Source organism: Anas platyrhynchos, chromosome 1 (assembly GCF_047663525.1).
Source record: "Anas platyrhynchos isolate ZD024472 breed Pekin duck chromosome 1, IASCAAS_PekinDuck_T2T, whole genome shotgun sequence".
NCBI classification, from domain to species: domain Eukaryota; kingdom Metazoa; phylum Chordata; class Aves; order Anseriformes; family Anatidae; genus Anas; species Anas platyrhynchos.
Genome location: NC_092587.1, coordinates 79,398,022 through 79,423,196, shown reverse-complemented (window position 1 = coordinate 79,423,196; position 25,175 = coordinate 79,398,022). Strand labels below are relative to the sequence as shown.

At 36.6% G+C, this 25,175-nt stretch overlaps 2 protein-coding genes across 8 annotated transcripts in view; one reads left to right on the top strand and one right to left on the bottom strand.

Annotated features, from left to right (window-relative positions):
* The window catches only part of RAD51AP1 (RAD51 associated protein 1), an 8,330-nt gene extending 6,467 nt beyond the window's left edge, over positions 1-1,863 (bottom strand). Inside the window, exons 1-2 of the mRNA XM_072042680.1 lie at positions 1,775-1,863; positions 1,326-1,369 (exon numbers count right to left, since the gene is read on the bottom strand). Coding sequence (XP_071898781.1) covers positions 1,326-1,369; positions 1,775-1,806 — 76 coding nt within the window. The 5' untranslated portion in view covers positions 1,807-1,863. The remainder of the gene's footprint in view (positions 1-1,325; positions 1,370-1,774) is intronic.
* FERRY3 (FERRY endosomal RAB5 effector complex subunit 3) lies at positions 1,788-25,175 on the top strand. Of its 7 annotated transcripts, XR_011811518.1 has the most exons (15): positions 1,909-1,997; positions 2,212-2,409; positions 2,693-2,838; positions 4,055-4,236; positions 7,174-7,273; positions 7,367-7,488; positions 8,876-8,982; positions 9,597-9,794; positions 13,356-13,484; positions 15,626-15,694; positions 17,236-17,438; positions 18,267-18,358; positions 22,555-22,612; positions 23,839-23,906; positions 24,925-25,175. XR_011811518.1 is itself a non-coding variant. In XM_072042674.1 (14 exons), the coding sequence occupies exons 2-14, from the start codon at positions 2,232-2,234 to the stop codon at positions 25,015-25,017; spliced, it is 1,632 nt and encodes a 543-aa protein (XP_071898775.1). In that variant the 5' UTR covers positions 1,788-1,926; positions 2,212-2,231; the 3' UTR covers positions 25,018-25,175. The 7 variants fall into 7 exon arrangements, 6 of the variants coding, with proteins under 6 accessions (XP_071898775.1, XP_027305710.1, XP_071898777.1 ...); XM_072042674.1 differs by lacking the exon at positions 18,267-18,358 and having other exon boundaries at positions 1,788-1,926; positions 13,356-13,463; XM_027449909.3 differs by lacking the exon at positions 18,267-18,358 and having other exon boundaries at positions 1,788-1,926.

Here is a 25,175-nt window from a genome sequence, read left to right as displayed (position 1 = left end):
TTTTGACATCAACACTATTAGAAAGAAAAAAAAAGAAAAAGAAAAAGTGTAACAGTACTGTTCTTAAAAGTATTTTTAATGAAAGTTTAACATGACTTCTTTCACATCTGTTTTAATGGTGATCATTTGTTACCAGAATTTCAATAACTAAAGTTTCACCTTTTCATATACAGAACAATAATTTTTATAATATCAATCATTGTCATTAATCAGTTTTAGAGTCTTGAGGTTTTGTGAATTGTTCCCATTAATGACTCCTGTTCATTAGAAATGTTCCTGCTTCCCTTTTTCTAGCTTTCTCATATTGCCTCTTAGCAAATACAATGTATTTTCTTCAGTTTTCCAAGAAAATTAGAAGGCATAGAAACCACCTTTCTTCCAACTGAAGACACTGCAGTTCACAGTACAAAATAAGGAAAAAAGTATAATGGTCTTCAGTGCTCTCTAAATGCCAGAGAACATGTACATATATATATGATCAATTCTGAGGAAACAAACAAACAAACACAAACAAACCATGAGGGACAGAAGAAAAGTGACTTAACTTTTGTTTAAATATTACAAACGGTCACTTAAAGACTAAGAAAAGTCATGCACCACATTTAAACTCATGAAACTAAAGCTCTGCACTAACCTGCAGGACTTGCAAGGGACCATCAACATTATTTACTTCACCTTCTCCTTCCCATCACTTCACACTATTCAATTCATCTCACAAACAGATGAAGAGCAAGCAGGAAAACAACCAACCAAGAGCAACAAAAAATCCATAGTCCAAATCCATGAAAGTAAGGAAACCCAAATTCAGTACCGAAAACATGTGACACCAATTGGGGCTCAGAGGAAAGAAGGACTGTCATGAAAATAAATAGCCTGCAATCTATTTTTCTTATCAATGAATCTCAACATTTGACTGTTAAGTTCTCACCCAGAACCCATCAAGGTACAGAGCTGCAATAGGAATGTTAGGTCTATGTACAGACAATCCACAATTCCTGACAATATTCTGGTTTACAGTCCTGCGAACTGATCTTCAGGAGGACATGGAACAAGCAATTCTCTCTGAAAACTAAGGCAGGGAAAGAAACAATTTTCTTGCAATAACACAGTGTATTCACTAGTTCCCTAATAAACTGTTAGCATACCCTGGCTTACAGTCATCATATTCCTGTTGAATCAGGACTTTTAACAGTGTGCACAGTTTACTTCCACTAAAAGCAGTAAGTCTTGTTGCTGAAGTGATTCATTACAAACACTCCACTGATGCTTTGGGTAGTGGCATTAGTGTTTGACATTTTTGTTACATAGAAAAATACATCACTTACCATCATCTTCACCAAATTCGGAATAATCAACAACTTTCTTGCTCCTGTGGCAAAACCGCACAGCGTTAATCATTTGGGAGTGAGAACCCTGACTTGCTAATACTTGACTTCGGGTAACTCAAGATTTTAAGGAAAACAATAACGCACGTTCAGATGTTTTACTGTAAGGTTATTAAGAGCCACAGAAGGGTTTGAGCTCTGCCTCAAAGCCACCCAGCCCCACTCCCCTGCAGGGACACCTCCCACCAGACCAGGTTCCCCAGCCTGGCCCTCAACACCTCCACGGATGGGGCACCCACAGCTTCTCGGGGCAACCCGATCCAGGGCCTTGCTGCCCTTATAGCAAAGGGTCGGGGCCCTGGCCGGGCCCCCTCAGCCGAGGGCGGGTAACGGCCGGGTAACGGCCGCCGGCTTTCTAGGAAACGCCCCCCCCCCCCCCCAGCCCTCACCTCCGCACCGGCCGCGCCGTTCCCGCGGCCATGACGACACCACCCGCGCCTCGCCCCGCACATTCGCCACGGGGCGGCTGGTGGCGAATCTGCGCCTGCGGACGCGAAGCTGGCGCCGCCCGCTCGGCAGCGGGGGGCGGCGGGGCGCGGAGGTGAGGCCGGGGCGGGCGGGGGGCGGCTCGGGGAGGGGGGCCGCGCGGCCCGGCCTCGGCCCGGGTTTGGGGTAGGTGGTGGTGGGGGTAAGCGGCTGGGGCTTGGTTTAACATCGCAGAATGGCTGGGGCTGGGTTAGTCAAAAATGAGATTAATATTTATGAAAAATGCAGGTTTTAAAGTTTTAAAAACCAGAAGTTGTTAATTGTTAACAAAACACGCTTTTTGTTAGCGTATTTGTGTATGGTTTTACTAGAATCTAACTCATGCACGTTTTATTGCTAGTTCACGAAACCAGCTCGAGGATGAAGCCTAATAAAGGAAACGTCTGCATTAGGGAGAGAGACTATGTGTACGAATTCAATGCTGGAAATCAGCATCTAGTGCTGACAGTGCCCCTTAAATTTCCTGTGCAAGAAAATGTCAGTCATCTGCATGGACGTCTAATGCTTCTGCACAACCTGCCATGTTTTATAGAGAATGGTAAGACTTGAATTTTTAAATTTTGAATTTTTAGTGTCACGTATTCATGCCCATAAATACCTTATGCCACACTTGAAGAAACCAAAAGAAAGGTACTTAGTAGAAATGTTTTATTTTTTTTTAATAGCTAAACATTTAAGAAAATGGCTATCAGTACTAGAAGGAAAGTGCCTAAGTAAAAGGTTTTCAGAAAAAAAAAATCTTTCTATGTTTCCTAGTTGATTGCTGATAACTTCCACTTAGATGGTTTTGTTGATGGGCCATTCTCTGTTTGTTATAATAGACCTGAAGCAATCTCTTAGTAAGTTCATAGAAGAGGAAACTATAAAAGATTATGATAGAGAAGCTGAAATGGCTCTGGAAGCAGTGAAATCAGGAAAAGTAGACATAAACCAGCTGGCAGATGCTTGGTCTAAAGCTTATAAAGAGGTAAGACTAAGGCTGAAAAATTAATGTTCAGAATTTGATTTGTGTGTATGTGTGTGCACATGTATGCAGACGTAATCACTTCTGTGAAGGTGCAAAATTACATGGAAATTTCATTTTTACAATTCTTACGATTTTTTTCCTTTTATTCCAAAGTGATTATTAGGTATTCACCCTGGAACTTATTAGTCAGTTTTTTCCTGAATTTAACTCATTACTGGCAAAAATTTAGTAGAGTTAAAAAAACAAAACGGAGAAGTAAAATAGATAGTGACTGTCAAACAAAATTAGATCTAGGAGTTATGATACATTAGAATCAAAGAACAAGATTTGCGTTGATCCCATCCAGAATGTCAAACATACCAATGAAGTCTCCTAAAGAAAACTGTGAACAAATTGTATGCCTTGATGAACATGAATAAAATGAAATTAGCTTAACCTTTAAGAAGAAAAAATCTGCATTGGGTGAGCACAGGAATGTTTCAAATAATTGAAAGAGTTTACCCTCTTCTGCTCTGAAGGTTACTATGAATAGGTTAGGCAAACTCTTTAAAAATTTATTTAAAATCTTGCCTCAGTGCAAGGATTATGATTTTATCATCTCTTGACATTTCTTCAATGTTACCATCTAAATTTATCATCTGAATCTGGTGGGAATCACAGCAAATACAAGGATCGTATCAGTATAGAAGAGCCTGCTGAACTGGCATCTATCTCTGATTATCTCTTGTTAATGAAAAATTGCTTTTCTTAAGTCATTGCTGTTGATCACATTGTAGTGACATCAGAGTTTGGTCCTCCTTTCTAGTAAGATGTTTTTCTTTGCGCAGATGATGTTTTGGACCCTATCTAAACTTCATCAAATGCAAATGATGTTGTGCAGATTTATTTTTTTGACATATTTTTTTGACCTTAAATACTTAAAATAGTAAGTGCTAAATTATTCTTCTTTTCACGCTGATGGTGAAAATTGATGATTCTTCACTGTTGGCAAAACCATAATACTTCTGCTGCTAGTTGCTTTGAAAGAGAATATGAGAAGAGAGAAAATGATAAAAGCTAAAGCAGAATACAGACAGCTCAAATCAAGGAGATAATTCATGTACGTTGAAGGACATGCATCAGTGTGAATGCCCAGTTGGTTTTGCCTCCCCATTATGAGAGATCATTGTTTTATATTATGTGGTGACTTTAAAGACTTCTCTCTTATAATTTTTAGACAACATTAGAATATGCAAAACCTGAAGAAACCAGCTGGGATGAAGATTTTGCAGATGTTTATCATGATCTGATACATTCTCCAGCTTCTGAAACACTGTTAAACCTGGAACACAATTATTTTGTTAGCATCTCGGAATTAATAAGTGAAAGAGATGTGGAATTGAAAAAGCTTCGGGAAAGGTATTCTGCATTCTTTTCTTCAGTTGTCCTACAAAATACAGGTGCATACTAATGGATGTATACAACTCATATGATAGTGCTTGTCAATTTATATTTGCCAATGTAAGCCCTATTTTAGTTTTGTATTTCCCTCTTTAAACTTAGTCATATAATGCTTCGTTTATATTGTTAGGCTCAGCTATCTTCCACTCTCCTCAGGCACTGAAAATTACACAAGCAAAGGTCATCTGATTAGTAGAAGGTTTGATTTTTTTTTTTTAAACTTAATTTCCACTGCTGTTTCATTTCCATTCCTATCGATGTTTTAAGTGCTTAGGTTAAGTATGTATCATGCTTTGCCATTATTGTAATATAATTTAAATAAGAAATTGGAAGTTCCGCAAGATGAAAAGATGAGGAAAAGATTTGAACAAACTTTAATTCAGAAACTCTAGAAAGAGGAAGTTTGTAAAAGTCCTTGTGGTCTCCCCAGTAAGCTTGCAAAGCTGCAGGTGGCTGCTTTGTCCACGAGGAGGAGCAAGTGCATTGTGTGTTTTATTTTCTCCCCCCTCCTCCCCCCCCCCCCCCCCCCCGTGAACTAAATAGGTTCCAAGAAATGAATGGACACAAATATATAGTATAGGTACTAGCAACGAATCCTGGCAATGCTTGTGACATGCCAAAATATCCTTAGTAGGTATGTTTTCTAAGGGGTAGTACCCTTTGTTTTTAAGCTCACGGTATACACCTGTTTATATAGGTTCTTTCTAGTGTACTTCCAGAATTAATTTTACATATTTGTAGTTTCTTTCTAACACTTCTGAATATCTTATATATTTCTAATCTGGGGATAAAAGTTGCAGTAGTGTAAGCATAATGGTTTTTACTGCTTACTGACTCTTCTCAACTACATATATAGAAAAAAGAGCACTTAGTATTAAGAGCAGTAATCTTGTACAGCTCCAGTGTGATAGAGCTGTGTATTGACTTCAGTGGAATTTATTGTATCTGCTTGCTGTAATTGTGAAAGTTTGTATTTTGATGACGGCTGAGACTATCCCACTTGAGTGAAGATAATGTCCTACTTACACAGGAGTTGATTTGGAATCCCTGACCCTCAAATTTGTTTAGTGGATATTCATTACTAAGTCTTTGTTAAAGTAAATTGATTCATTGTTAAAGATGGGGTGAATACAAAAAGACAAATGAAGCCAGGGACACTGAGGAAGACAAAGGAGAGACGAGATATTTGGATGAATTGATGATAGCAGTACAGCCTAGCGATTATAGCTCCCCTTTTTGAATGTAGCTTGAGTTGGAAACTCATCTGGCTGTTAAAAATAAGTGCGTTTAGCCTACTTCCTGGTGGTTACCATGTCTGCATCATTTGTGCTTGGTGGCAAAAAACAACACAAGGAATCGAGTAAGTCCATTTCAAAATAACAGTTGTCTCTGGATTATGGTATCTAGCCTGGGCAAGAGTTAAAAAATTGTATTGGTCTTTTTGTTTTTAACAGGCTTTAGTATCTAGAAATTTTATTTGATACATCGTATGGACTCTAATTTATTCTTAATTGAAAGGAAAAAACAAACAGGACTTGCTTTTTAAAAATAATAGCTATTTTAAATTGAAAATATGTATGGTTTTAGCATAAAAGTTGAGAGATCTAGTTTCTAATTGCTTTCAGTAAAAGAAAACTATTCTTCATGTTCTGGGACTGAAAACTTACTGTTTTTTTACTTTGTTCGGTGACTTTTCCATTATTTTTGGATCAAATTGTTAACTCAAAGGAGTAAAATAAATAACTCCTCTCTAACATTGGCAGCATTAAGTGTCTGACTAAATAGCTGTTGTAAAATGCAGTTCATCCATTGCACTGTCATATACTTTACTTCCTATCGGACTCTTCAGAATGTTCCCCTTGTAAGGTCTTCTAGATCCCTCCCCCAGTCCATCCTGCGTAAAGGGATGCTTCTGTTGAGAAGAGCTGTTGATTTTTCTGTGTCCTGGTAGAAAAATAGACAACAAACACAGTAATTGAATTTCAGCAAGGACAGTTCAGACCACGTATTAGTTAAAATTCTTCAAATAATAAGGACAGTGGAGTGATCCAGATTAGAGTATCTAGAGAAACTGTCTTATCTTGTGGACATTTCTGCAGGAAGACTTGAAATATATGGATTCTGAGTCAAAAAAAAAAAAAAAAAGCAGAAGGATAAAGTACTGCGTGACGTATCTTTCAGCTATTTGCTGAATTTTCTATAGAACTATGGAATGGTTTGGATTGGAAGGGACCTTAAAGATCACCTAGTTCCAACCTCCCCGCTATGGGCAGGGGCAACTTCCAGTAGACCAGGTTGCTCAAAGCCCCATCCAAACTGGCCTTGAACCCTTCCAGGGATGGGGTATCCACAAACTCTGGGCAACCTGTTCCAATGCCTCACCACCTGTAAAGTAAAGAATTTCATCCTAATGTTTAAGCTAAATCTACCCTCTTTTAGTTTAGAACCATTGCTTCTTGTCTTACCAGTGCATTTTCTGATAAAGAGTCCCTCCCCAGCTTTCCTGTAGGCCCCCTTAAAGTACTGGAAGGCCTCTGTATTATCTCCCTGGAGCCTTCTCTTCTCTGGGCTGAACAATCCCAACACCCTCAATCTGCCTTCATAAGGGAGGTGTTCTAGCCCTCTGATTATCTTTGGCCCTCCTCTGGACTCTCTCCAACAGGTCCATATCTTTCTTGTGGTGGAAGTCCCGGAGCTAAGCACAGTGCTCCAGGTGGGGTCTCATGACAGCAGAGTAGAAGGGAAGAATCACCTTCCTCAGCCCGCTGACCATGCTTCTTTTGAGGAAGCCCAGGGTACTGTTGGCTTTCTGGGTTGCAAGCGCACATTGACGGCACATCCTCTGCCAGTTTATTGAAAATGTTATTTGTAAATCTGCGTTTCCTTTCCTTTCAGACAAGGAGCAGAAATGGATAAGGTGATGCAGGAGCTAGGGAAATCTCTAACAGACCAAGATGTAAATTCATTAGCGGCTCAGCATTTTGAATCTCAGCAGGTAATCTTAATGTGTTGAACTAGAACACATCATGCAAATAATTGCTTAAAAAGAGAACCCAAAACACTCAAATTATGTCTGTCTTCTTGTTAGGATTTGGAGAACAAATGGACCAATGAATTAAAACAGTCCAGTGCTATCCAGAAGCAGGAATATCAGGAATGGGTGATAAAACTTCACCAGGACCTTAAGAATCCCAACAACAGCTCAATCAGGTATTTAGTTCCATGGTGACATTTATTGCTGTCTCTATTAATTCAGAAGAGGTGGTTTTATGTACTCTTTCTGTCAAAATAGCTGCTTAAATAACATAATCCAAGAGAATCAAAGGCAAATAAACCATCATAATTAAATATCTACATTTTTAGACCTTTCTTCTTTGCGTAACATTTTACAACCATCCTGTACAAAGAAATGTTCTCATACACTGAATTAGAGTCTGAGCTGTATAGAGCTTCCTCCTGTTTTGCCTTATTTACATTGTCTTTTTTTAAACGCTTTTTCGTAATGCTGTTATCACATAATTACATTACACAGAATAATTAGAGTTTAATAAGTGGTAGAAGTGTCACACATTTTGAATAACAAGCCTTTTTTTTAATGTTTTATATAGGCATCGCTGTACAGCTAAAATATTTGGAGTCTTTCAGTCTGTCCACTTATAGTGAGAGTTGTTTTCTTGTTGAGGATATAGTAGGGAAACTGAAACTTGTAACTTGAGGAGAGCCCTATGCTGTATCATTAGTGTCTACCACCTTCGTTACTATTTGGAAAATGAAAGGAGTAAAACCTGGTGCTTTTTCGTGTCTCATTAGTAGAAGAGCCTGAGTAGATTGTTTAGATGTATACAGAAAGGATTTATGGGGAAAATGACACCTTTGCTTAAAATGGATGTGAGTGATAAGATGAAAATGGCGTGGAACGTAAAGTATGAAATACTTCACTTCCTCTTAAGTGTTCACTTTTGGTATAAGAAAGCAGAGTGTATGGAACATGAGGGAAGAGAGAGAGAGGAGGGGAAATATGTTAGAAGATAATATACGTGTAGATTTCTCACTATTTTCCTCACGATTGTGTCTGAATTTCTGTGTTTTGGAAGTCTTTTGCAGTTTGCATGTTAGTCCCAGAATATGTTCCTAGGACTGCATAGCTTCCAAGCTTGTACAGTGTGGCAAACTTGGCTTGACTGGTTTTTTAACCTCCCATTTTGTGTGTGGGGAGGCAGGTAGAAAGAATATCATATCCAGGACCTTCATAAATAAAGTTTTGTGTTCTAAATAGACTGAGATTTTTTCCCATTTATTTATATGTTCATTTCATTATAACTAGGTATTGTGATTCTTATTGCTCAATCGCAAAATGCATTACAAAGAAACCTGATGATATAAATCTAATAGTGAAGTTTACTCTTCCTGCTGGTATAAGGATGAAGTGTTACGTACCAGAAGGGCAGAACTTCAGATGAGTAGAGTTCGTTCAAATAGGTTTAGTTTCTTGGCTTCCACAGACTAGCTGAGGAAATTTTGGATAGAGTTTGCAATACGTTGTTCATTGTCAGCAAAAGCTAGTATAAACCTATCAGTAGGTTTCTCATTATTTTAGTGATGAAATTAAGGTTCAGCCCAGTCAGTTGAGAGAATCTGTGGAAGGAAATGGAAGAATTTATGAAGAGCAAAGACTTTTAGAAGAAAGTTTTACTATTCACTTGGGTAAGTAAAATAAACTGACAGTAAATCCAAAGATAGTAACTAATAAATTATGCATCTAACCGTGTTTTATTTACAGTACTTAACTATTAATATATTTATTATTCCCAGTTTGGGAGAGAAGTACAATACAGCATAAACTGTATCAGTGTCTACCTACCTGAAAAATACTCAATGGAAAACATTTTAAAAACAAATTTGTATCCACTTTAGCAAGGTGACTAGTATAGAAAAACATGTTAACATCAATACACATAGTGATTAATAAATTAAAATGTGGGTGTTTATTTAGTTCCCCAAAAAAATTAACAGAAAAATGGATGCTTGATTTTTTTTTTCTTTTAGTATTGTTTAGGTAGTAGAGATTTCTTATGCTGTCTGTTTTGACTGCACTCAAGTAGTCCTTATTTTGTAATTTGCTGATATGCATATAAATTGCATATGTGGTTAAGAACTTACTTTGTATTATTGGTTATACTTTCCTTATATTTTTTTTCACAAAGCTTAGGGGAACATTTTGGTCAGTTTAATAATAATCGTGAGTTTCATCTTTTGCTGTTTGTATTAAATACCACTGTATTTAATGATACTGTTTGTATCGTTTATATTTGGTACAGGAGCTCAGTTGAAGACCATGCATAACTTGAGATTGCTGAGAGCTGATATGCTGGATTTTTGTAAACATAAGCGTAATCATCGAAGTGGAGTAAAGCTTCACAGGCTTCAAACCGCAATGTCCCTCTACTCAACTTCCCTCTGTGGCCTGGTATTACTGGTAGATAATCGTATCAGTTCATACAGTGGCATCAAAAGAGGTGAGTCCTCTGATGGAGTATATCGGGTCAGTGAAAGCCAGCATCGCTCTTTGAGACTTGCTGTCTTCTCTCACAAAAAGTATTCACATTAAAATTAAAATTTACTAGAGTAAATGTTTTGCAAGTGGTATTACAAAAGGGTAGGAAAAGCAAAAAGAAATGGATAAGAATGGGGGACAGAGCTGTGCTAAGTAACTTGAACTCTGATATGCTGTTAACTTTTGTATCTCTGTACTAGGTTTTGCATTTGAGTAAGTAAGGTGTTAGGGTGGGCACTTTAATGTTAATTTGCCTGCCTTACACAAGCTGATAATCAGTAGGGTCTTCTAACTCTCTAATGTTAATTTGCCATACAATGAAATACTCAAACTGAAGTTTTAAAATTGGTAAGCATGTAGCATATTTATACATTTACTTTAAATATCTGTATCACCATAACTTCCATTAACAGGGAACAATGGGAGTAAAATAGGAGTATTAATTACCTACTCTTGGAAAGTTTAATTAATAGACACTTTAAGCGCACATCTTTTGATTAACTGGTCTCTATGATGGTGTTCTAAGCCTAACCAATGACACGTGTGTTTGTTCTTGTTCGAATTTTGGCCACCCAGGCTCTCTATGAACAACTTTGTAGACTTTGCCATCTTCCTCTTGAAATTTAATACCTAAATATTTACATATGAAATGTCTTTTTGACTAGAGACAGTATTACTTTTCATAATTCTAATATGCATTTTCTTGGAAAGGGGAGGAAAGTAGGCTTTGGTGCACTCTGAAAATAGTGTGGAATCAGGCTTGTAATAAGGAGAGGGAAGTGTATCTATTAAAATTCCAGTTCTATTTGTTTTGTATATGGTTTCCAAGTTTAATTCTCAGAGTTTTATTTCACTCTTGTACTCATTTTCCATTGCTTTTTGTTATTACTGCTTAAATATTTAAATTAACGGTGAAAATTTGTACATAAATCTTAGATGATCAAGAGAAAATGGACATATAGATAATACCACTAAACACAAAATTAGATACTGCAGCCTCAGCAAAGGGGAAAGTAGAGGGGGGAAATACGGGACTATAGGATAATCTATAAAATATAATCCTTAGTAAATTTTGATTCCTCTTAATTCCAAACAGACTTTGGCAAACTTAACTGTGAGCACTTTCCACAGCTGTCTGCACCTCCATTCTTTTTTAAAATGTTGCATTTAAATTGTCTCTGTTCTTCCAACTGAATCAAATATGCTACTTTAAACCACCAATGAACATCTGGTTGTGCTAAGACCTCAAACTACTAGAGGCAGCAACAGAGGTTTGGGTACGTTTCTTTATATCTACTGTCTGGTGAGAGTGATACCTTCTGGCAAAGGTACTAAATACCTTTGAGAAGAAAACTTGCTTTAAAATTGTTAAATCTGTTTGTTGCAAGAGCACTACGCAGAAACCATTCTCCGTACGAAAAGGCCTGTTAAAGAAAAATACATGTAAATGTGCTAGGGGCTTCAAAGGTTCATAACATTTGCAAAAAATGTTATAATAGAAGATATTTAAATAATACATTTATGTTGGTGTTTAAATAGGGAGGTAATGTCATGGGTAGTCTAAATTTCTGGGTTACAAAAGTGTAGAAAATGTTCTGCTTCTGTCCTAAAATGGAAAAACACAAACCTAATAGCTGTTGTTTGGCAATGGACTAGAATCACTCTCTAATCTCGAGATTAGCAAAGGTTGATATAGATGAGCTTCATGTGAGTATGCTGTTTATTCAAGTATTTTGCGTTGTTTTGAGCAAGACCAATCACTCAGCAAACGCTAAATGGAAAGTGGGTACAGTTCTACAAAGTCTTGCAACTTACTTGTTTGACCTAATTTGTTTAGATCCATCTCGAGGACCCTATTGAATGTCCTTCTTGTTTAGTATATATTTTGCTAGCTCAGTTGTCTTACAAACATTTTGATGTTGCATCTTTGGTGAATCTGTTATCCAAAGATGGTTCAGTTTGCCTCAAAGTTCACTATATATGTGAGATATTTGCAAGACTGAAAAACATGACTGCAGTGTTTTCTGGGTACACCATCTCTTACGATATCTAAACAACGACTAGTAAAATATACTTTTGAAATTGGACTTGGACCCATCTCTGGAAAACAGCTTTTAACAGGAAGTTGAACTTTTTTTTTATGATCTTCCAATGTCCAGATTTAATTCAGGTTCCTTTTTGTAAGCTAGAGGAATAGTCTTCTCATGTATTTTGTATTTATGCATTACCTAGCATGAGCGTCTTACATTAGGACTTTGTAGGGCTACTATGACTCAGATTTTAAGTAGGTATAGCACACTCAAATGGTAAACTAAAACTAACTTTAATTTTGATTTAAATAAGAGACTTTTCCTTTTTTTTTTTTTTTTTTTGTTTCAAACAAAATGTTTCCTGGCCTTAGTTTATCTTGATAAACACAGAAAACACAGTCTTTTAGAATATGAGCTGCTTCTTCCTTTGATTTTGGACACCAGAACTTAAAGCATTTTGAAAATAGACTTTATGATACAGGGGATGTAAAAAGATAAAGGATATTAAGGTTTTCTTTATATCCTGCCTATTCCTGTTATAGCCTGTTCACAGGATTACATGGTGATCCTCAGATAATCAAAATACATTAAGTACTTTGGGATCTAATCCAAGTAGGTTCCTCAGAAGTAAGTCACGATTGGTTAGTATAGTTCATCTTCTTGATAATTGCTTGTTTTGGCAGCCATTAACTTAACATTGACAGTGATAACCATGCATTTTTTTAAAAATGGAGAAAAGGCTGGACATCAGGATACTGCGCTTAGAATATCCATTACAGGGGCAGTATGTTATGATCCTAATTATTAATTTAATTTTTCCAAGTCTGACATTGCTTATCAGGAAAAGAAACTGGCAGCTCTTTTCAGCTGATGGCACTTTTCTTTAGCTTTCAGATCTCTGTTTTGAGAACCAAGAGGAAACAACTGTAATCCAAACTTTCCAGATATGCTGTTTATGAATGTAATAGCTCTTGTTTTGCAAAACACACTGGGGTGCCATAGCTGCTCTTGGAAATATCTACTATATATGCTTCAATAAAGCATCACAGATCAAGGGACTGTTATTAATAAGGCATCAACACTTTAAGGATGGTAACATTTAATGCATGTATGTTTTACCTGCTTTGGCAGGGGGGTGTGGACCCAATGATCTCTTGAGGTCCTTTACAACACCTAGAATTCTGTGATCCTGTAATTCTTGCTGTTATTTTCAGGTTTATTTTTTGCATGGATTATTTTGTTTGAAGAATAACAGCACTGTTTCAAGTTGTTTTTTTCCAAGGAATTCATTTATTTTAAAAAAAAAAAACAACACTTTGTTTCTGATGTAATGCTTTTTTTAGGACTTAAGGTGAAATGCAGCAGGGCTTTTTTGTTTGTTTTGTTTTAGTTTTGCTGTTGTATCTGTCTTTGCTTAAACTGTATAACAGCATTATGTAATGTTACTAAGCACATCCTTATGACGTGGATTTAAATCTTTATTTTTTTCCTAGATTTTGCAACTGTTTGCCAAGAATGCACGGATTTTCATTTTCCTGGAATTCAAGAACAACTTGAAATTGTCCAGAAGGTTGTACTTAAGGCCAGAGCACAGCGTAGCAGTAAGTCGAAAAGACATCATGGTCAGTGACAACCAAAATTACTTTCCTTGAAATAGCATAGTGGTCAGTAGAATGTTTATAGTTAGGGGTGACTTGATTTCACTCTTCTTCATATCTACAAATCAATAACATGTGATGTTCTGGTTTGTCAGTTAACTCAGAGAGGTCTGCATAAAATCCTGTGTTCACTGACAGTATGTCCACATGATGTCATTGATTCCATAATAGACATAAATTTAGAGAAAAAAAAGTCCTTAAGTTCTGATCACACTTTAGCAGCATGGGAAATATGTAGGGTAATTATACTTTCCTCTGCAGCTTAAACTGCTGGTGACAACATGGACTTACCTGACTTGTATTTATATAGAAAATGAAAGTCAGAGCCTTAAAAATTGCAAATGTGTTACAACTTATTCCCCTCCATATAAATAAGTACTAAAAATGGAGTAATAAATTGACTATATGTGTATACTCTTTAGTATTGACCAAATCCTTGTGAATGGTTTACTTCGCAGTTATTTTTACAAATGGCATAGAAATTTTCTGACCACATGGTGTTAAGGCAGTACTTGTACATCATGAAGCTTTGTTTTTCTTGTAGAGAACTACTTGTGTGGTTTAAATACGTCAGTAACATGAATAGATTCATAAGAGTACATGGCGAAACAAGTTTTCTTAGGAGTCTGCATATTGCTGTAGTCTTAAGGAGAATTCTGAAAACTGTTTTTATATTGGTGATTTATGTAAATTTCTGTTAAAATTTTCCTTGCAATACTAGGAACAAACTTGTTTTAAATATATGCATTATTGAAAAAGCAATAGCAAGGTACTATGCAGTTGTGAGGGTAATTCAGAAAGTTTAGCATTCCATTTGAGAACAGTGTGTTTCCATTTGTCTGAATAAAGAGGTATCATAGAATGATTAAAAAAGAAAGCTTATAATTTGATAAGTTCATTTATAATTTCATAATCAGTTCAGCATTTATTGAAGTCGGCAGAAACAATTCTTGTCCAACCCTCACATTCCAAGTCCAGTTGGAGGCCAGTCACTAGTGGCGTCCCCCAGGGCTCGGTGCTGGGGCCGGTCCTCTTTAACATCTTCATCGATGATCTGGATGACGGCATTGAGTGCACCCTCAGTAAGTTTGCAGATGACACCAAGCTAGGTGCGTGTGTCGATCTGCTCGAGGGTAGGAAGGCTCTGCAGGAGGATATGGATAGGCTGCACCGATGGGCTGAGGTCAACTGTATGAAGTTCAACAAGGCCAAGTGCCGGGTCCTGCACCTGGGGCGCAATAACCCCAAGCAGAACTACAGGCTGGGAGAGGAATGGTTGGAGAGCTGCCAAGCAGAGAAGGACCTGGGAGTGATGGTGGACAGTCGGCTGAATATGAGCCAGCAGTGTGCTCAGGTGGCCAAGAAGGCCAACGGCATCCTGGCTTGTATCAGAAACACTGTGACCAGCAGGGCTAGGGAGGTGATCGTCCCCCTGTACTCGGCTCTGGTGAGGCCGCACCTCGAGTACTGTGTTCAGTTTTGGGCCCCTCGCTACAAGAAGGACATGGAGGTGCTTGAGCGGGTCCAAAGAAGGGCGACGAAGCTGGTGAGGGGCCTGGAGAGCAAGTCCTATGAGGAGCGGCTGAAGGAGCTGGGCTTGTTCAGCCTGGAGAAGAGGAGGCTCAGGGGTGACCTTATTGCTCTGTATAAGTACATTAAAGGAGGCTGTAGAGAGGTGGGGGTTGGCCTGTTCTCCCATGTGCCTGGTGACAGGACGAGGGGGAATGGGCTAAAGTTATGCCAGGGGAGTTTTAGGTTAGATGTTAGGAAGAATTTCTTTACTGAAAGGGTTGTGAGGCACTGGAACGGGCTGCCCAGGGAGGTGGTGGAGTCACCATCCCTGGAAGTCTTCAAAAGACGTTTAGATGTAGAGCTTAGGGATATGGTTTAGTGGGGACTGTTAGTGTTAGGTTAGAGGTTGGACTCGATGATCTTGAGGTCTCTTCCAACCTAGAAATTCTGTGATTCTGTGATTTATCCAACTTTATGGTGAAAATTCAAGCTGGATATCATCTCAGTACATTTTATATGATAAAGCATTAATGATAATAATTAACGATTAATACATGTTATGTTTCATATTTGTGGTATTTGTTTATATACAGGAAATAAAGAAAGTGGAACTGAAGATAAATCCAAGAATATTGAACGAAACCAGTCAAATATTTTACCAGGTGAGTTCCATTGAAGAGGTTTCCCCCCCTCTTCTTAGAACAAATTTTGTTTTATGGATGCACATTTTTAGCTCTAAATTCAGAACATAAATTATAAACTAAACCTAAGTTGACCTCAATCAGAGGAGAAGGATGTTCTTGTGGCTAAGGCAGAGAACTGGGTGTCAGGACATCTGGTTTCTATTCCCAGCTTTGCCACCACATCATATGACTGTGGGGCAAATCACTTCTCTATGCCTAAAATTTCTCTTCAGAATTTGAGGGGAGATAAAAAGATCTCTGAGGATTCTGGAAAAAAAAAAAGAAACACAAATAATATCAAATAACTTTGTGAAAATAACTATATATGTCACTGTTCTGATCCAGTAAAGCATTTTAGAATGTATTTTAACTTTGAGAATGTAAGAATGCATTTCTCTAAAAGAGGGAATCTGTGATTTTTACCATGGAAAGCTGCTGTGGAGTTTGAAGATGAATGCACAGTTGGAGGTGTAGGGGAAGGAGACAAATCCATACAACCCATGGGTAATAGGAGGGCTTCTTAAAATTGCTTTCAAGATTGTCTTAGATCTTGGTCATATAAGTGGATTATAAATCCGCTTTGATCCTTAATAGATAAATCCCAGTAAAATCTTGCTGCAGTGGGAAGCGTATCGTTACTATTAGATGGACATTGCTGGGGATTACTTTAGCCATCATCAGGAAGGAGTACGTACCCATTCTTCAGATAATCCAGTGCAAAGGAAGTCTTAACTGGAATTGCCAGTGAAAATAGGTTTGAAGAAAGATGCTTGTCTGTTGACTGGAACAGTAGTGGTATTGTATACCTGCTTTTTTGTTGACTCCAGTATAGATGTTTTGCTCTCCAGCGGAAAGGTAAGGTGCAGAGACCTGCATTTTACTGCCCATTTACTGCTTCTTTATCTTTGATAAATGAAAACTAAGCCTAAAAATCTCTCTGGCAAGATGTCTTCTTGAAAGCAGCTTTGTAACTAATCTTCCCATTGTTATGAATTGTTTTAAATTCTAAAGATCATTTATACCTCTGTCTTCTAGAATGTATTTGTTATTGCATAACCCACTATCCTTTTCCACAGACTTTTTGCATACTTTATTTTAATGCATCCATTTTTGGTATTTCCGCCTCCCACATCTGTCTGCAATTCAGTGCTTACATTATATATTTTGAGTATTACACCTCCTCTGTGTTTGCTTTTTTGTTTCATGCTATATATAGATCGTATCCGCTTGTTCTGGCACTGTTACATCTTATTACGCCAGGTGTCCCTGATGCTTGTGAAACTCATCAAAGCAGGGAAGTGTGTGTAGGATGAATGTAAAACAATCATGCTCCAAGAGATTTTAGATCAGTTAGTTTCTAACTTTTATGTATCTCCTTATGTACGTGTTCTGATCTGCTGTCTGCTTGTATTACCTTTTGTCTTAACTTACTGACCCTATTCTTACATTTCATAACAATTGTGTTTCAGTATAGGTCACTACTGTGATACCTTGCCTTTTTGGTTTATGTAATTCTGTAGGGGAATTCTACATAACACGCCATTCAAATCTTTCTGAAATTCATGTTGCGTTTCACCTTTGTGTGGATGATAATGTAAGATCTGGAAACATAACTGCTCGGGATCCTGCGATCATGGGACTCAGAAACATTCTCAAAGTTTGCTGCACACATGACATTACTACCATTAGCATTCCTCTCCTGTTGGTACATGATATGTCAGAAGTAAGTAAATTTAAAGTTTTGTTTTCTTCTTAGCTTCTAAGGTGCAACAATATTTTTTTTTTCTGGAAAGGATATGTCTCATTCTTGTTTAAGACAAATGGAGCAATTTATCCCAGTCACATGCTCCTGCCACATCATTGTGCTACCATTGGTATCTGTATAGTGACGTGAGTTAAGGAACTGAATCAGTTACAAGCTTTTCAGTCAGCTGAACCTCTTCATTTTTATTTCCATCTCCCTTTGATCCAGCTCAGTGCACGGTTCCAGAGGTATTAGTGAAAGAGGTGATAGGACTACATATTTAGATGTTAAAAAGATATTTTGTGGCAGCAGTTTTTGCTTAGAAACTATAGTTTGTAAGATGCTGATATAATAGTAATAGCAGATGCAAATTATAATTGCTTCTAGCTAGAAAAAAATTAAAACTAACTTTTTATGAGCAGCAAAACTAGCAAAGCCTGTTTTCTTAGAAAATTTGAATTCTGTACCCCTAAACACCATTCTTTATAACCTCAGCCCTGTGCAGCAGTAACAAAATTTCACCTTTGCTCTGAATGGTCTCCTTCTTCATGCCCTAATTACTTGCATGTTTAGTTTCTGCCCCAGAGCCCCCCACATACGAGCTGGAGAAGAAGAAGCATACTGCTGAGACTCAAGTGATATGTCACATCCATTGGTGACATAAGTGTGCTTATTCTGCAGAACTGCTGTATTTTTTTCTTCAGTGGGACACTAGTGTGTAGAACTTTTCTCTTACTCAACTGTATTTTTTTTTCCGTGCATAGTAAACTTATGATTTAATACCATTTACAATCTTTCCTCTGTCAGATCAGCTTCAAAAGATAACTGGCAGGGAAGAAAATGGAGGTGGGGAGAGATCCAGCAGACAGAAAGTACAGCCACATGCCGCACTTCCTTAGGTGACAAACTTACAAACTAAAAGAAATAAGGAGAATAAGATAACACTGCTGTTAATTATATCTTTGCATATGTTTACTTGCAATCTGTTATGTTGTTGTCTTTCTTTTAAAAAAAATTGGCACCAATTTCAAGACTGCCTCTCCTTGGAAAGTGCCTGACTCATAGCAAGAAAGAGGCTCATCATTGGATTGCTTTTAATAGGTGGAATAACTAATTTTATTTTTTTTTACATAATTTTATCTGAACACCATGTAGAACTGGATCCCTTTTGCAAGATAGGGGTCTATAAAGTTCAAGCAATGTTAAAAATATCCAATAATGAAGATTCTAAAGGATGTGCCTCAAAATGTGAACTTTTAGTAATAGATTTTATTTCAGAAATATATTTTTACATCTTTGGTATTAACACTTTTTGTATGCAAATGCAAGTAATCAACTTGCAGGACAGCAACCTGAGTTATTAATGGGACCCAATTACTGTGTTTCAGAAGTTTATAGAGCTCTTCTCTTAATCAAGTTGGCAAGTGACCCCATTAACCTTTTTTTTTTTTTTTTCCTTTTAAATACATATATACAATGAAAGCTAAAAATAACGTGTTTAAAATACAAATAGAGCACAAGACCAGATGTTCACCATGCTTTTAGGAAGGTGTTGTTGCTGAAATGTGTGAAACTGAAGAACCGTCTACTTGTCTGATGCTGGATTCTTAAAAGTCCTAAAATGATTCATCTTTAATATTAAGCTTTTTAAGTATCTGTGGAGTAAGCTGAAAGTGACCTGTATGATAAGCATAGGCTGAGCCAAAACTGAACTGCATGAATTGCATTAGCAGCATCGTTTATTACGGTGTTTTGCAGCTGGCTGACCTCATTTGAAACACACAAGTCTGTAACTTGTTGTTGAGGGAAGAGTGAATAACAACAGATTTCCGAAGGTTAACCTGAACTTGGTGCCTTCAGCAGCTCCAGTTTTGAATCTGCGTTTACCACCTACATAAAAAACATTTTTGTAAAGTGGTTAACCAGGAGCACAGCTGCAGAGATGTTTGCGTGCTTCGCTGTGGCAAGCATTCATCATGAGTTTGCTTTGTGTATTTCACAAATGTTTTCTTTTATGGATGGAAGAGTAGTGTTTATAACCCCACAAAAATGATGAGTGTATCAGTCTCAGTGAAGCTGTTACCCTTCGTTATCATTTAGCCTCATTTAGAATCATTTAGAAAAAAAATAATTAAGAATTCTGTTTTCCTTGTTTTTTCATGTTACTTCAACAACAATAACAACAGGGTTTTTTTGTTTGTTTGTTTTTGTTTGTTTTTTTTTCTTTTTTCCTGTTCTGATCATTAATTTCAGTAAAGGAAGGAAACTGTGTTTGATATTTGAGAAAGACAAAAATAGACAAGTTCAAATTTAGGACAACTGAGGTCCTAATGTCTGATCATTTTACTGAATCTAACATAAACTGAACTAGGGAATTAAATGGTTACAAGTAATCATTAAAAATGCTGGAGTTGGCATACTTCCTTGGTAGTTTCAACATAAGGGGTATCATATGCTGCCATCCATATAGCAATGTGGAAGAAAACAGACCTCTTCAGGGCTCTCAGGCAGCTGCCTATGTGATGATAAGTTAAGAAAAAAATGTTTGAAAAAAGTTGATATTAAGGGAATATAAGGTGTGCAGTAAATATTTGTGAATGTCATTTATACATGTAGAGAGATTATCAAAGAGTGTATTAACTTTCAGTTTTTCTCTTACTGTTTCATACCATGAAACATGCATAGATATACTTTAAATAAACACCTTGCTAATTCTTAACTTAACTGAAATTAACCATTGAATTTTGGTTTGAAATCTTTGTCCCATAAGAAGTGTATGGACTTAATGTTTTCATTACCTGGTTCTGCACAGACTTCTGCAGAGACTTAAGGATGGTCTTCTAGATTCAAAAAAGCAGCAACTCCATGCAGTGACTCTGTCACAGATTTCAGTGATGAGAAAGTTTGCAGCATATCTTTCTAATCAGTGCAATTGGCCTTTTTTACTTTTATCAGCTAAAGGAATGTTAACCTAACAAAAGATCTATTCATCCTGAAAAGGAATGGTGTGTGCTTTCTGTAGTGAATGAAACCAAGAGTCCCAGACGCTTTTTTTACTTGCTAGAATGCTGTTAACTAAAACTTACCGTATGTGATGGGGTGTTTGTTATTTTCCTGTCTCCTGTGCTGTGTTTTGAATTGGCACTTATCTGGCTATTAATTTCCACAATTGTTACTTAATTTACATATAGGGAAAAGTCCTGACAATGTGTCAAGATCATGATAACTTAAGTTTTTAAAGATGAATTAAAATCAAATCATTACTGCGTCATTCTCTGTTCTTGTGGCTTGCATGCACTGACATTGTAGATTCAACCTGTTATTTCCTTGAGTGACCACAAGATTTAACATCTATGTTTCTCTGAAATAGTCTGAGGAGTAGAGTCATATCCTGCTGTCTCAATCAGTCCTTTTAAGGCTAGTTTCTTTTATTGATTATATAATGTGCTTGTAAGTTGCCTTCAGAGCAACAGGACCTTTCTTTTTAGGTATTCATTTTTAACCTAAGCCAAAACAGTGATCAAAAGTAGCAATAAACTCCTACATTGCTTGTGACAGAATGCAAATGTGGGCAGATAAATTATAACAAAGACCAGCTATTTCTTCCAGAAAGGTTAGAAAAGAAAAAAAATAAATTGTCCAATATTGTTGTTTCTGATTCACATGTTGTATAGTCTAAAAGCAGCATCTATTGATGCAAGAATTTACCTCATGAAAAAAAAAAAGGTCTGTAAAGTTATTCTAACTTAGGCTGTTTTTATGTTACTATAAGGCTGTTATTATTTCAGGTATGGGAGAATATAGGGAGATGCTCCCACCTAAGAAAAAAATGAAGCTTTTAGTTGTTGCTTAGTGTAGAGACATTCAATATATTGACTCAACATTATCAGTCAGCATTCCTGGACAACCTTGCTTCTCAAATAATCTTTTTAAATCCTGAAATTAAGCTTTTTGAAAATGACAGCTTGCACACTGCTTGACATAGCAAAATAAATGCTGGCTTTACTGAATACAAAATTCTATAAAGCATAAATTTTAAACGGTACATGGAATGATAAATTTGATTCCATGTGTATATTCCTATGTTCATACTAGAAAGTGCACTTTTTGATGTTGGAGGGCACATCAGAACAAATAAGTATTATTTTCTTCCTGAGAAGTGTTTACAGTGACATTCTTTCTGCCTCTAACTAGGAATGTTCATCTTAATATAATTGATTTTTATAGTTTACAGCTGAAGAATGCTTGATGTACTAATGCATTTGAACTGTTACTTAAATTCTTTAGACCAGGGCCTGTTTGCCATACAGTAAGGTAGCTTATACAGGTGCTTTTCATATACCATCTTGGTGTTTAACTTCAGGAATTTGCTGTCTGGTCATATCTGAAACCCGTCCCATCGGATGAAGCCGGATTTTGTTTATTTTAGCTCTTAATAAAAATGCACCTTTAGGATAAAATTATTTCTACCAATTTCAGTATTAGAGATATTTTACTGAAGGTGTATGGGTGTGCCAATAAACCTAAACCAGAGTCATCAAAAATAGCTGTTAATCATCAGCTACTGCTGTTAAGACATGGTCAGGAGCCTCTCTTCAGCTAACTGAAGCACAAATCTGATAGTTACAATTGGTTATTGCACGTTTTTCTGAAGTTCCACAGAGGAATTAAGTAGACCCATTTTCCAGTGACATTAATAGGATTATTATCAACAGTATGGTGGTGTGTGTTTGTTTTTCAAGATCTTAAAAATATATAGGCTGTTCAGACACTAGGCTCTCATACCAATAAGCAGTGGCTGTGCTTTTATGGTCTCATATACATGTATATAAATATATATAAATATATATATATAAAATATATTTGTATACATGGGTCATATGTGTTTATGTGTCCATACACATATACACACACCACCTGTGTAGAGTACTTCAGAAAACTGAGTCCCTCATCATGGCCTGTAATGCTGCTTGGATACCTGGTGGAAAAATATGGTTTTATGGTAATAACTTATTATTTTTAACAATTTTCCTTTTTTCTCTTGATGGTAGATCCATGGGCATTGGACCTTTTTCATTTATTTATTTATTTTTAGGAAATGACTATTCCATGGTGCTTAAAGAGAGCAGAGCTTGTGTTCAAGTGTGTTAAAGGTATGTTAGTAAATGCTTCAGCTCATTTCCAGTGTTGCATTTGATGACATCCAGTCTTAAATCAAGCTGTATGTTTTCCCCAAAACAAGTCATTTTAGTAACTTACTACTTGTTAAAACACTTATGCTTTCTCTTTAAAAATATTAACTATTATTGTGGGACTATTTTAAGCATCAGGAAATAATCTCACACTAGAATGGAAACTAAAAGTGTTTTGAAAATATCTTCACAACTGTTACAAAGACAGTGAAAGAAAAAGCCCTTACTGCATTTGAGCAATCTCTGAAGGAGGGCAGGAGAAGGTGGTTCTCTACAGTATACTTCCCAGTGTCTGTTGTATTTTAATTTCCCCAGTGACAATTACCTATACTTTTTCAAGACTGGTTTATACGCTAATTCGCCTTTTTGCTTGAAAGTCATCATGATTTGACTGTCATTTCCTATATTTCCCAACTGTGTTACTGCTTGCTGCATTCTTGTGTCCTGCACTTAAACACTCGCAACAGTCATTTAGAGTATTTAAAATGCTAATAGTTATGTTCTTTCTACCACCTACTTAAGAAATCTCTTGCTGTTGTGAACTTCATCGGTTCACAATGAAATATCATCCATGTAACCATTTTCATTATACAAGTATTTTTCCAAGCATCTTTATTTGTCACTAATGTATTTCTGTGGACCTTGTAGTTCGTTGGTTATAGTTAGGAAATGCTAGCATAAAAATGCCAAATGATGATAAGTTGAGCACTGAGCATTAAGCATTTTCTATGTAAGTAAGTCCAAGTAGTTCCTGTTCTTGCCAGATGGCCAAAACCCTTTTGGCAACTGGATATTGTCTTGCACTCATTCATCTGGATGTGATCACATCAGAGCTAAAGAAAAAAGCTGCTTCTCAATGAAAGCAAGCTATTGGAAAAACTCCTAATAATCATATTCGGAGAAAGTTCTCACTTCTGCTGGCTAGTATTCTGCTGTACCATAGACCTGGTTATTTTGCTCTTTAAAGGTATTCCAATTTTCTCAATAATTCCTCATTAGATTTTCCAGTTAAATCAGATTTCAGTCAGTTGATCAGTCAAGTCTGATTTAAATGTGACTAACTATATCCCTAGTTAAGGCGGTTAAAATCCTAATTGTATGTGAAAACTTCCTCATTGCATGATAACAGTGTAATTGAGGGAGGAGTGTACATATATAATGAATATAATATGAGTGCTGGTTTTTAGGTTTCATGATGGAAATGGCTTCATGGGATGGAGGAATTTCTCGGACTGTACAATTCTTGGTACCGCAGGTACGTTAAATCAAGTTTGTGTCTAAACTGGGAGACTGGGAACAAGAAGTTAAATGCCAGCAGATCTAGATTTATGCCCTGTTTTTTAGTTTGAGCTTAAACCTAATTGCTGTTAGTTTCATCCCTTGCTTACAAAACAGGAATGAAAGGGTTTTATATTTTTGGGTATCCTGTAATATCTTTTGAGGATGCTGAAAATGCAAACTGGGAAGTTCACCTTTATCAATGGTTAATACGTAACCTTAAAAGAAGATACTCTTTTTTTTCTCCTATTTTTTCTGAAGAGTTGGGACTAACATTGCATTATATAACGTTAGTTTTTTGTTAGTCGTACTGTTGAGCATCTTGGAAAATTGCAATGTACTGGGTTCAGTCATGCTTCCACAAAGCGATTGATTACTCTAGATTTTTCAAGTTAATTGTAATAAAGATTCTGGAATGATTTAACTTGGAGTTCTGATTTGCAGAAACAGGAAATTTTGCAAATGTGACCAACACTGAGGTGGTTTTTGTGTTGTTATTTTTTTGGTTTGTTTTTATTCTAAAAGCGGTGCTAGAAGTTCTGTAAAAAATCAGAATTGTGGTATGAAAGAAATAGCAAATACTTGTTGACAAAGTACTAAACTGCTGAGCAAGGAGGAAGCAAAGAATAAATAAACTGAAGATGACTCTAACGTTGGAATTCAGACAGCAGAAGTCCTGTAGATAATGAACAGCACTGTCCTGATTCTGCTTACCAGAACTGATCAATTATTAGAACAGGAAATGTACTGGAAAGAGATATATCCCATAAATATACAAACATGATTTTAAGGTCAATCTTTTTCTTTTGATTGAATTAAATAGAATTATAATGTCCATTTTGAAAACAATCTTCTTGGCCTTCTGAAAAACTGCAACACTCTTTTAAATGTTAAAAAACATAGTTTAAACAGATTTAGTTCTTCCAAACTACAGCAAAAAGCTAAAGCTTACTGGTGTATCTCTTTATTGTTTTCTTTTTCTTTCCTCCCCCCAGACAATTTCTGAGGAAATGTTTTACCAACTGAGTAACATGCTTCCCCAAATCTTCCGAGTGTCCTCTACATTGACTCTAACCTCTAAGCACTGAATTCTGTGCAGCAGTAAGACATATCCTGTTGACAAAGGAAGGAGCTATGGAGATTCTTTATGGAAATGTCTCTTTTCCAAGGCCTGATGACCCTGAGTTGGCATTTGTTGCAATTTCAAGAATAATGTCATCTTAATAAAAGATATATGCTGTCTGCA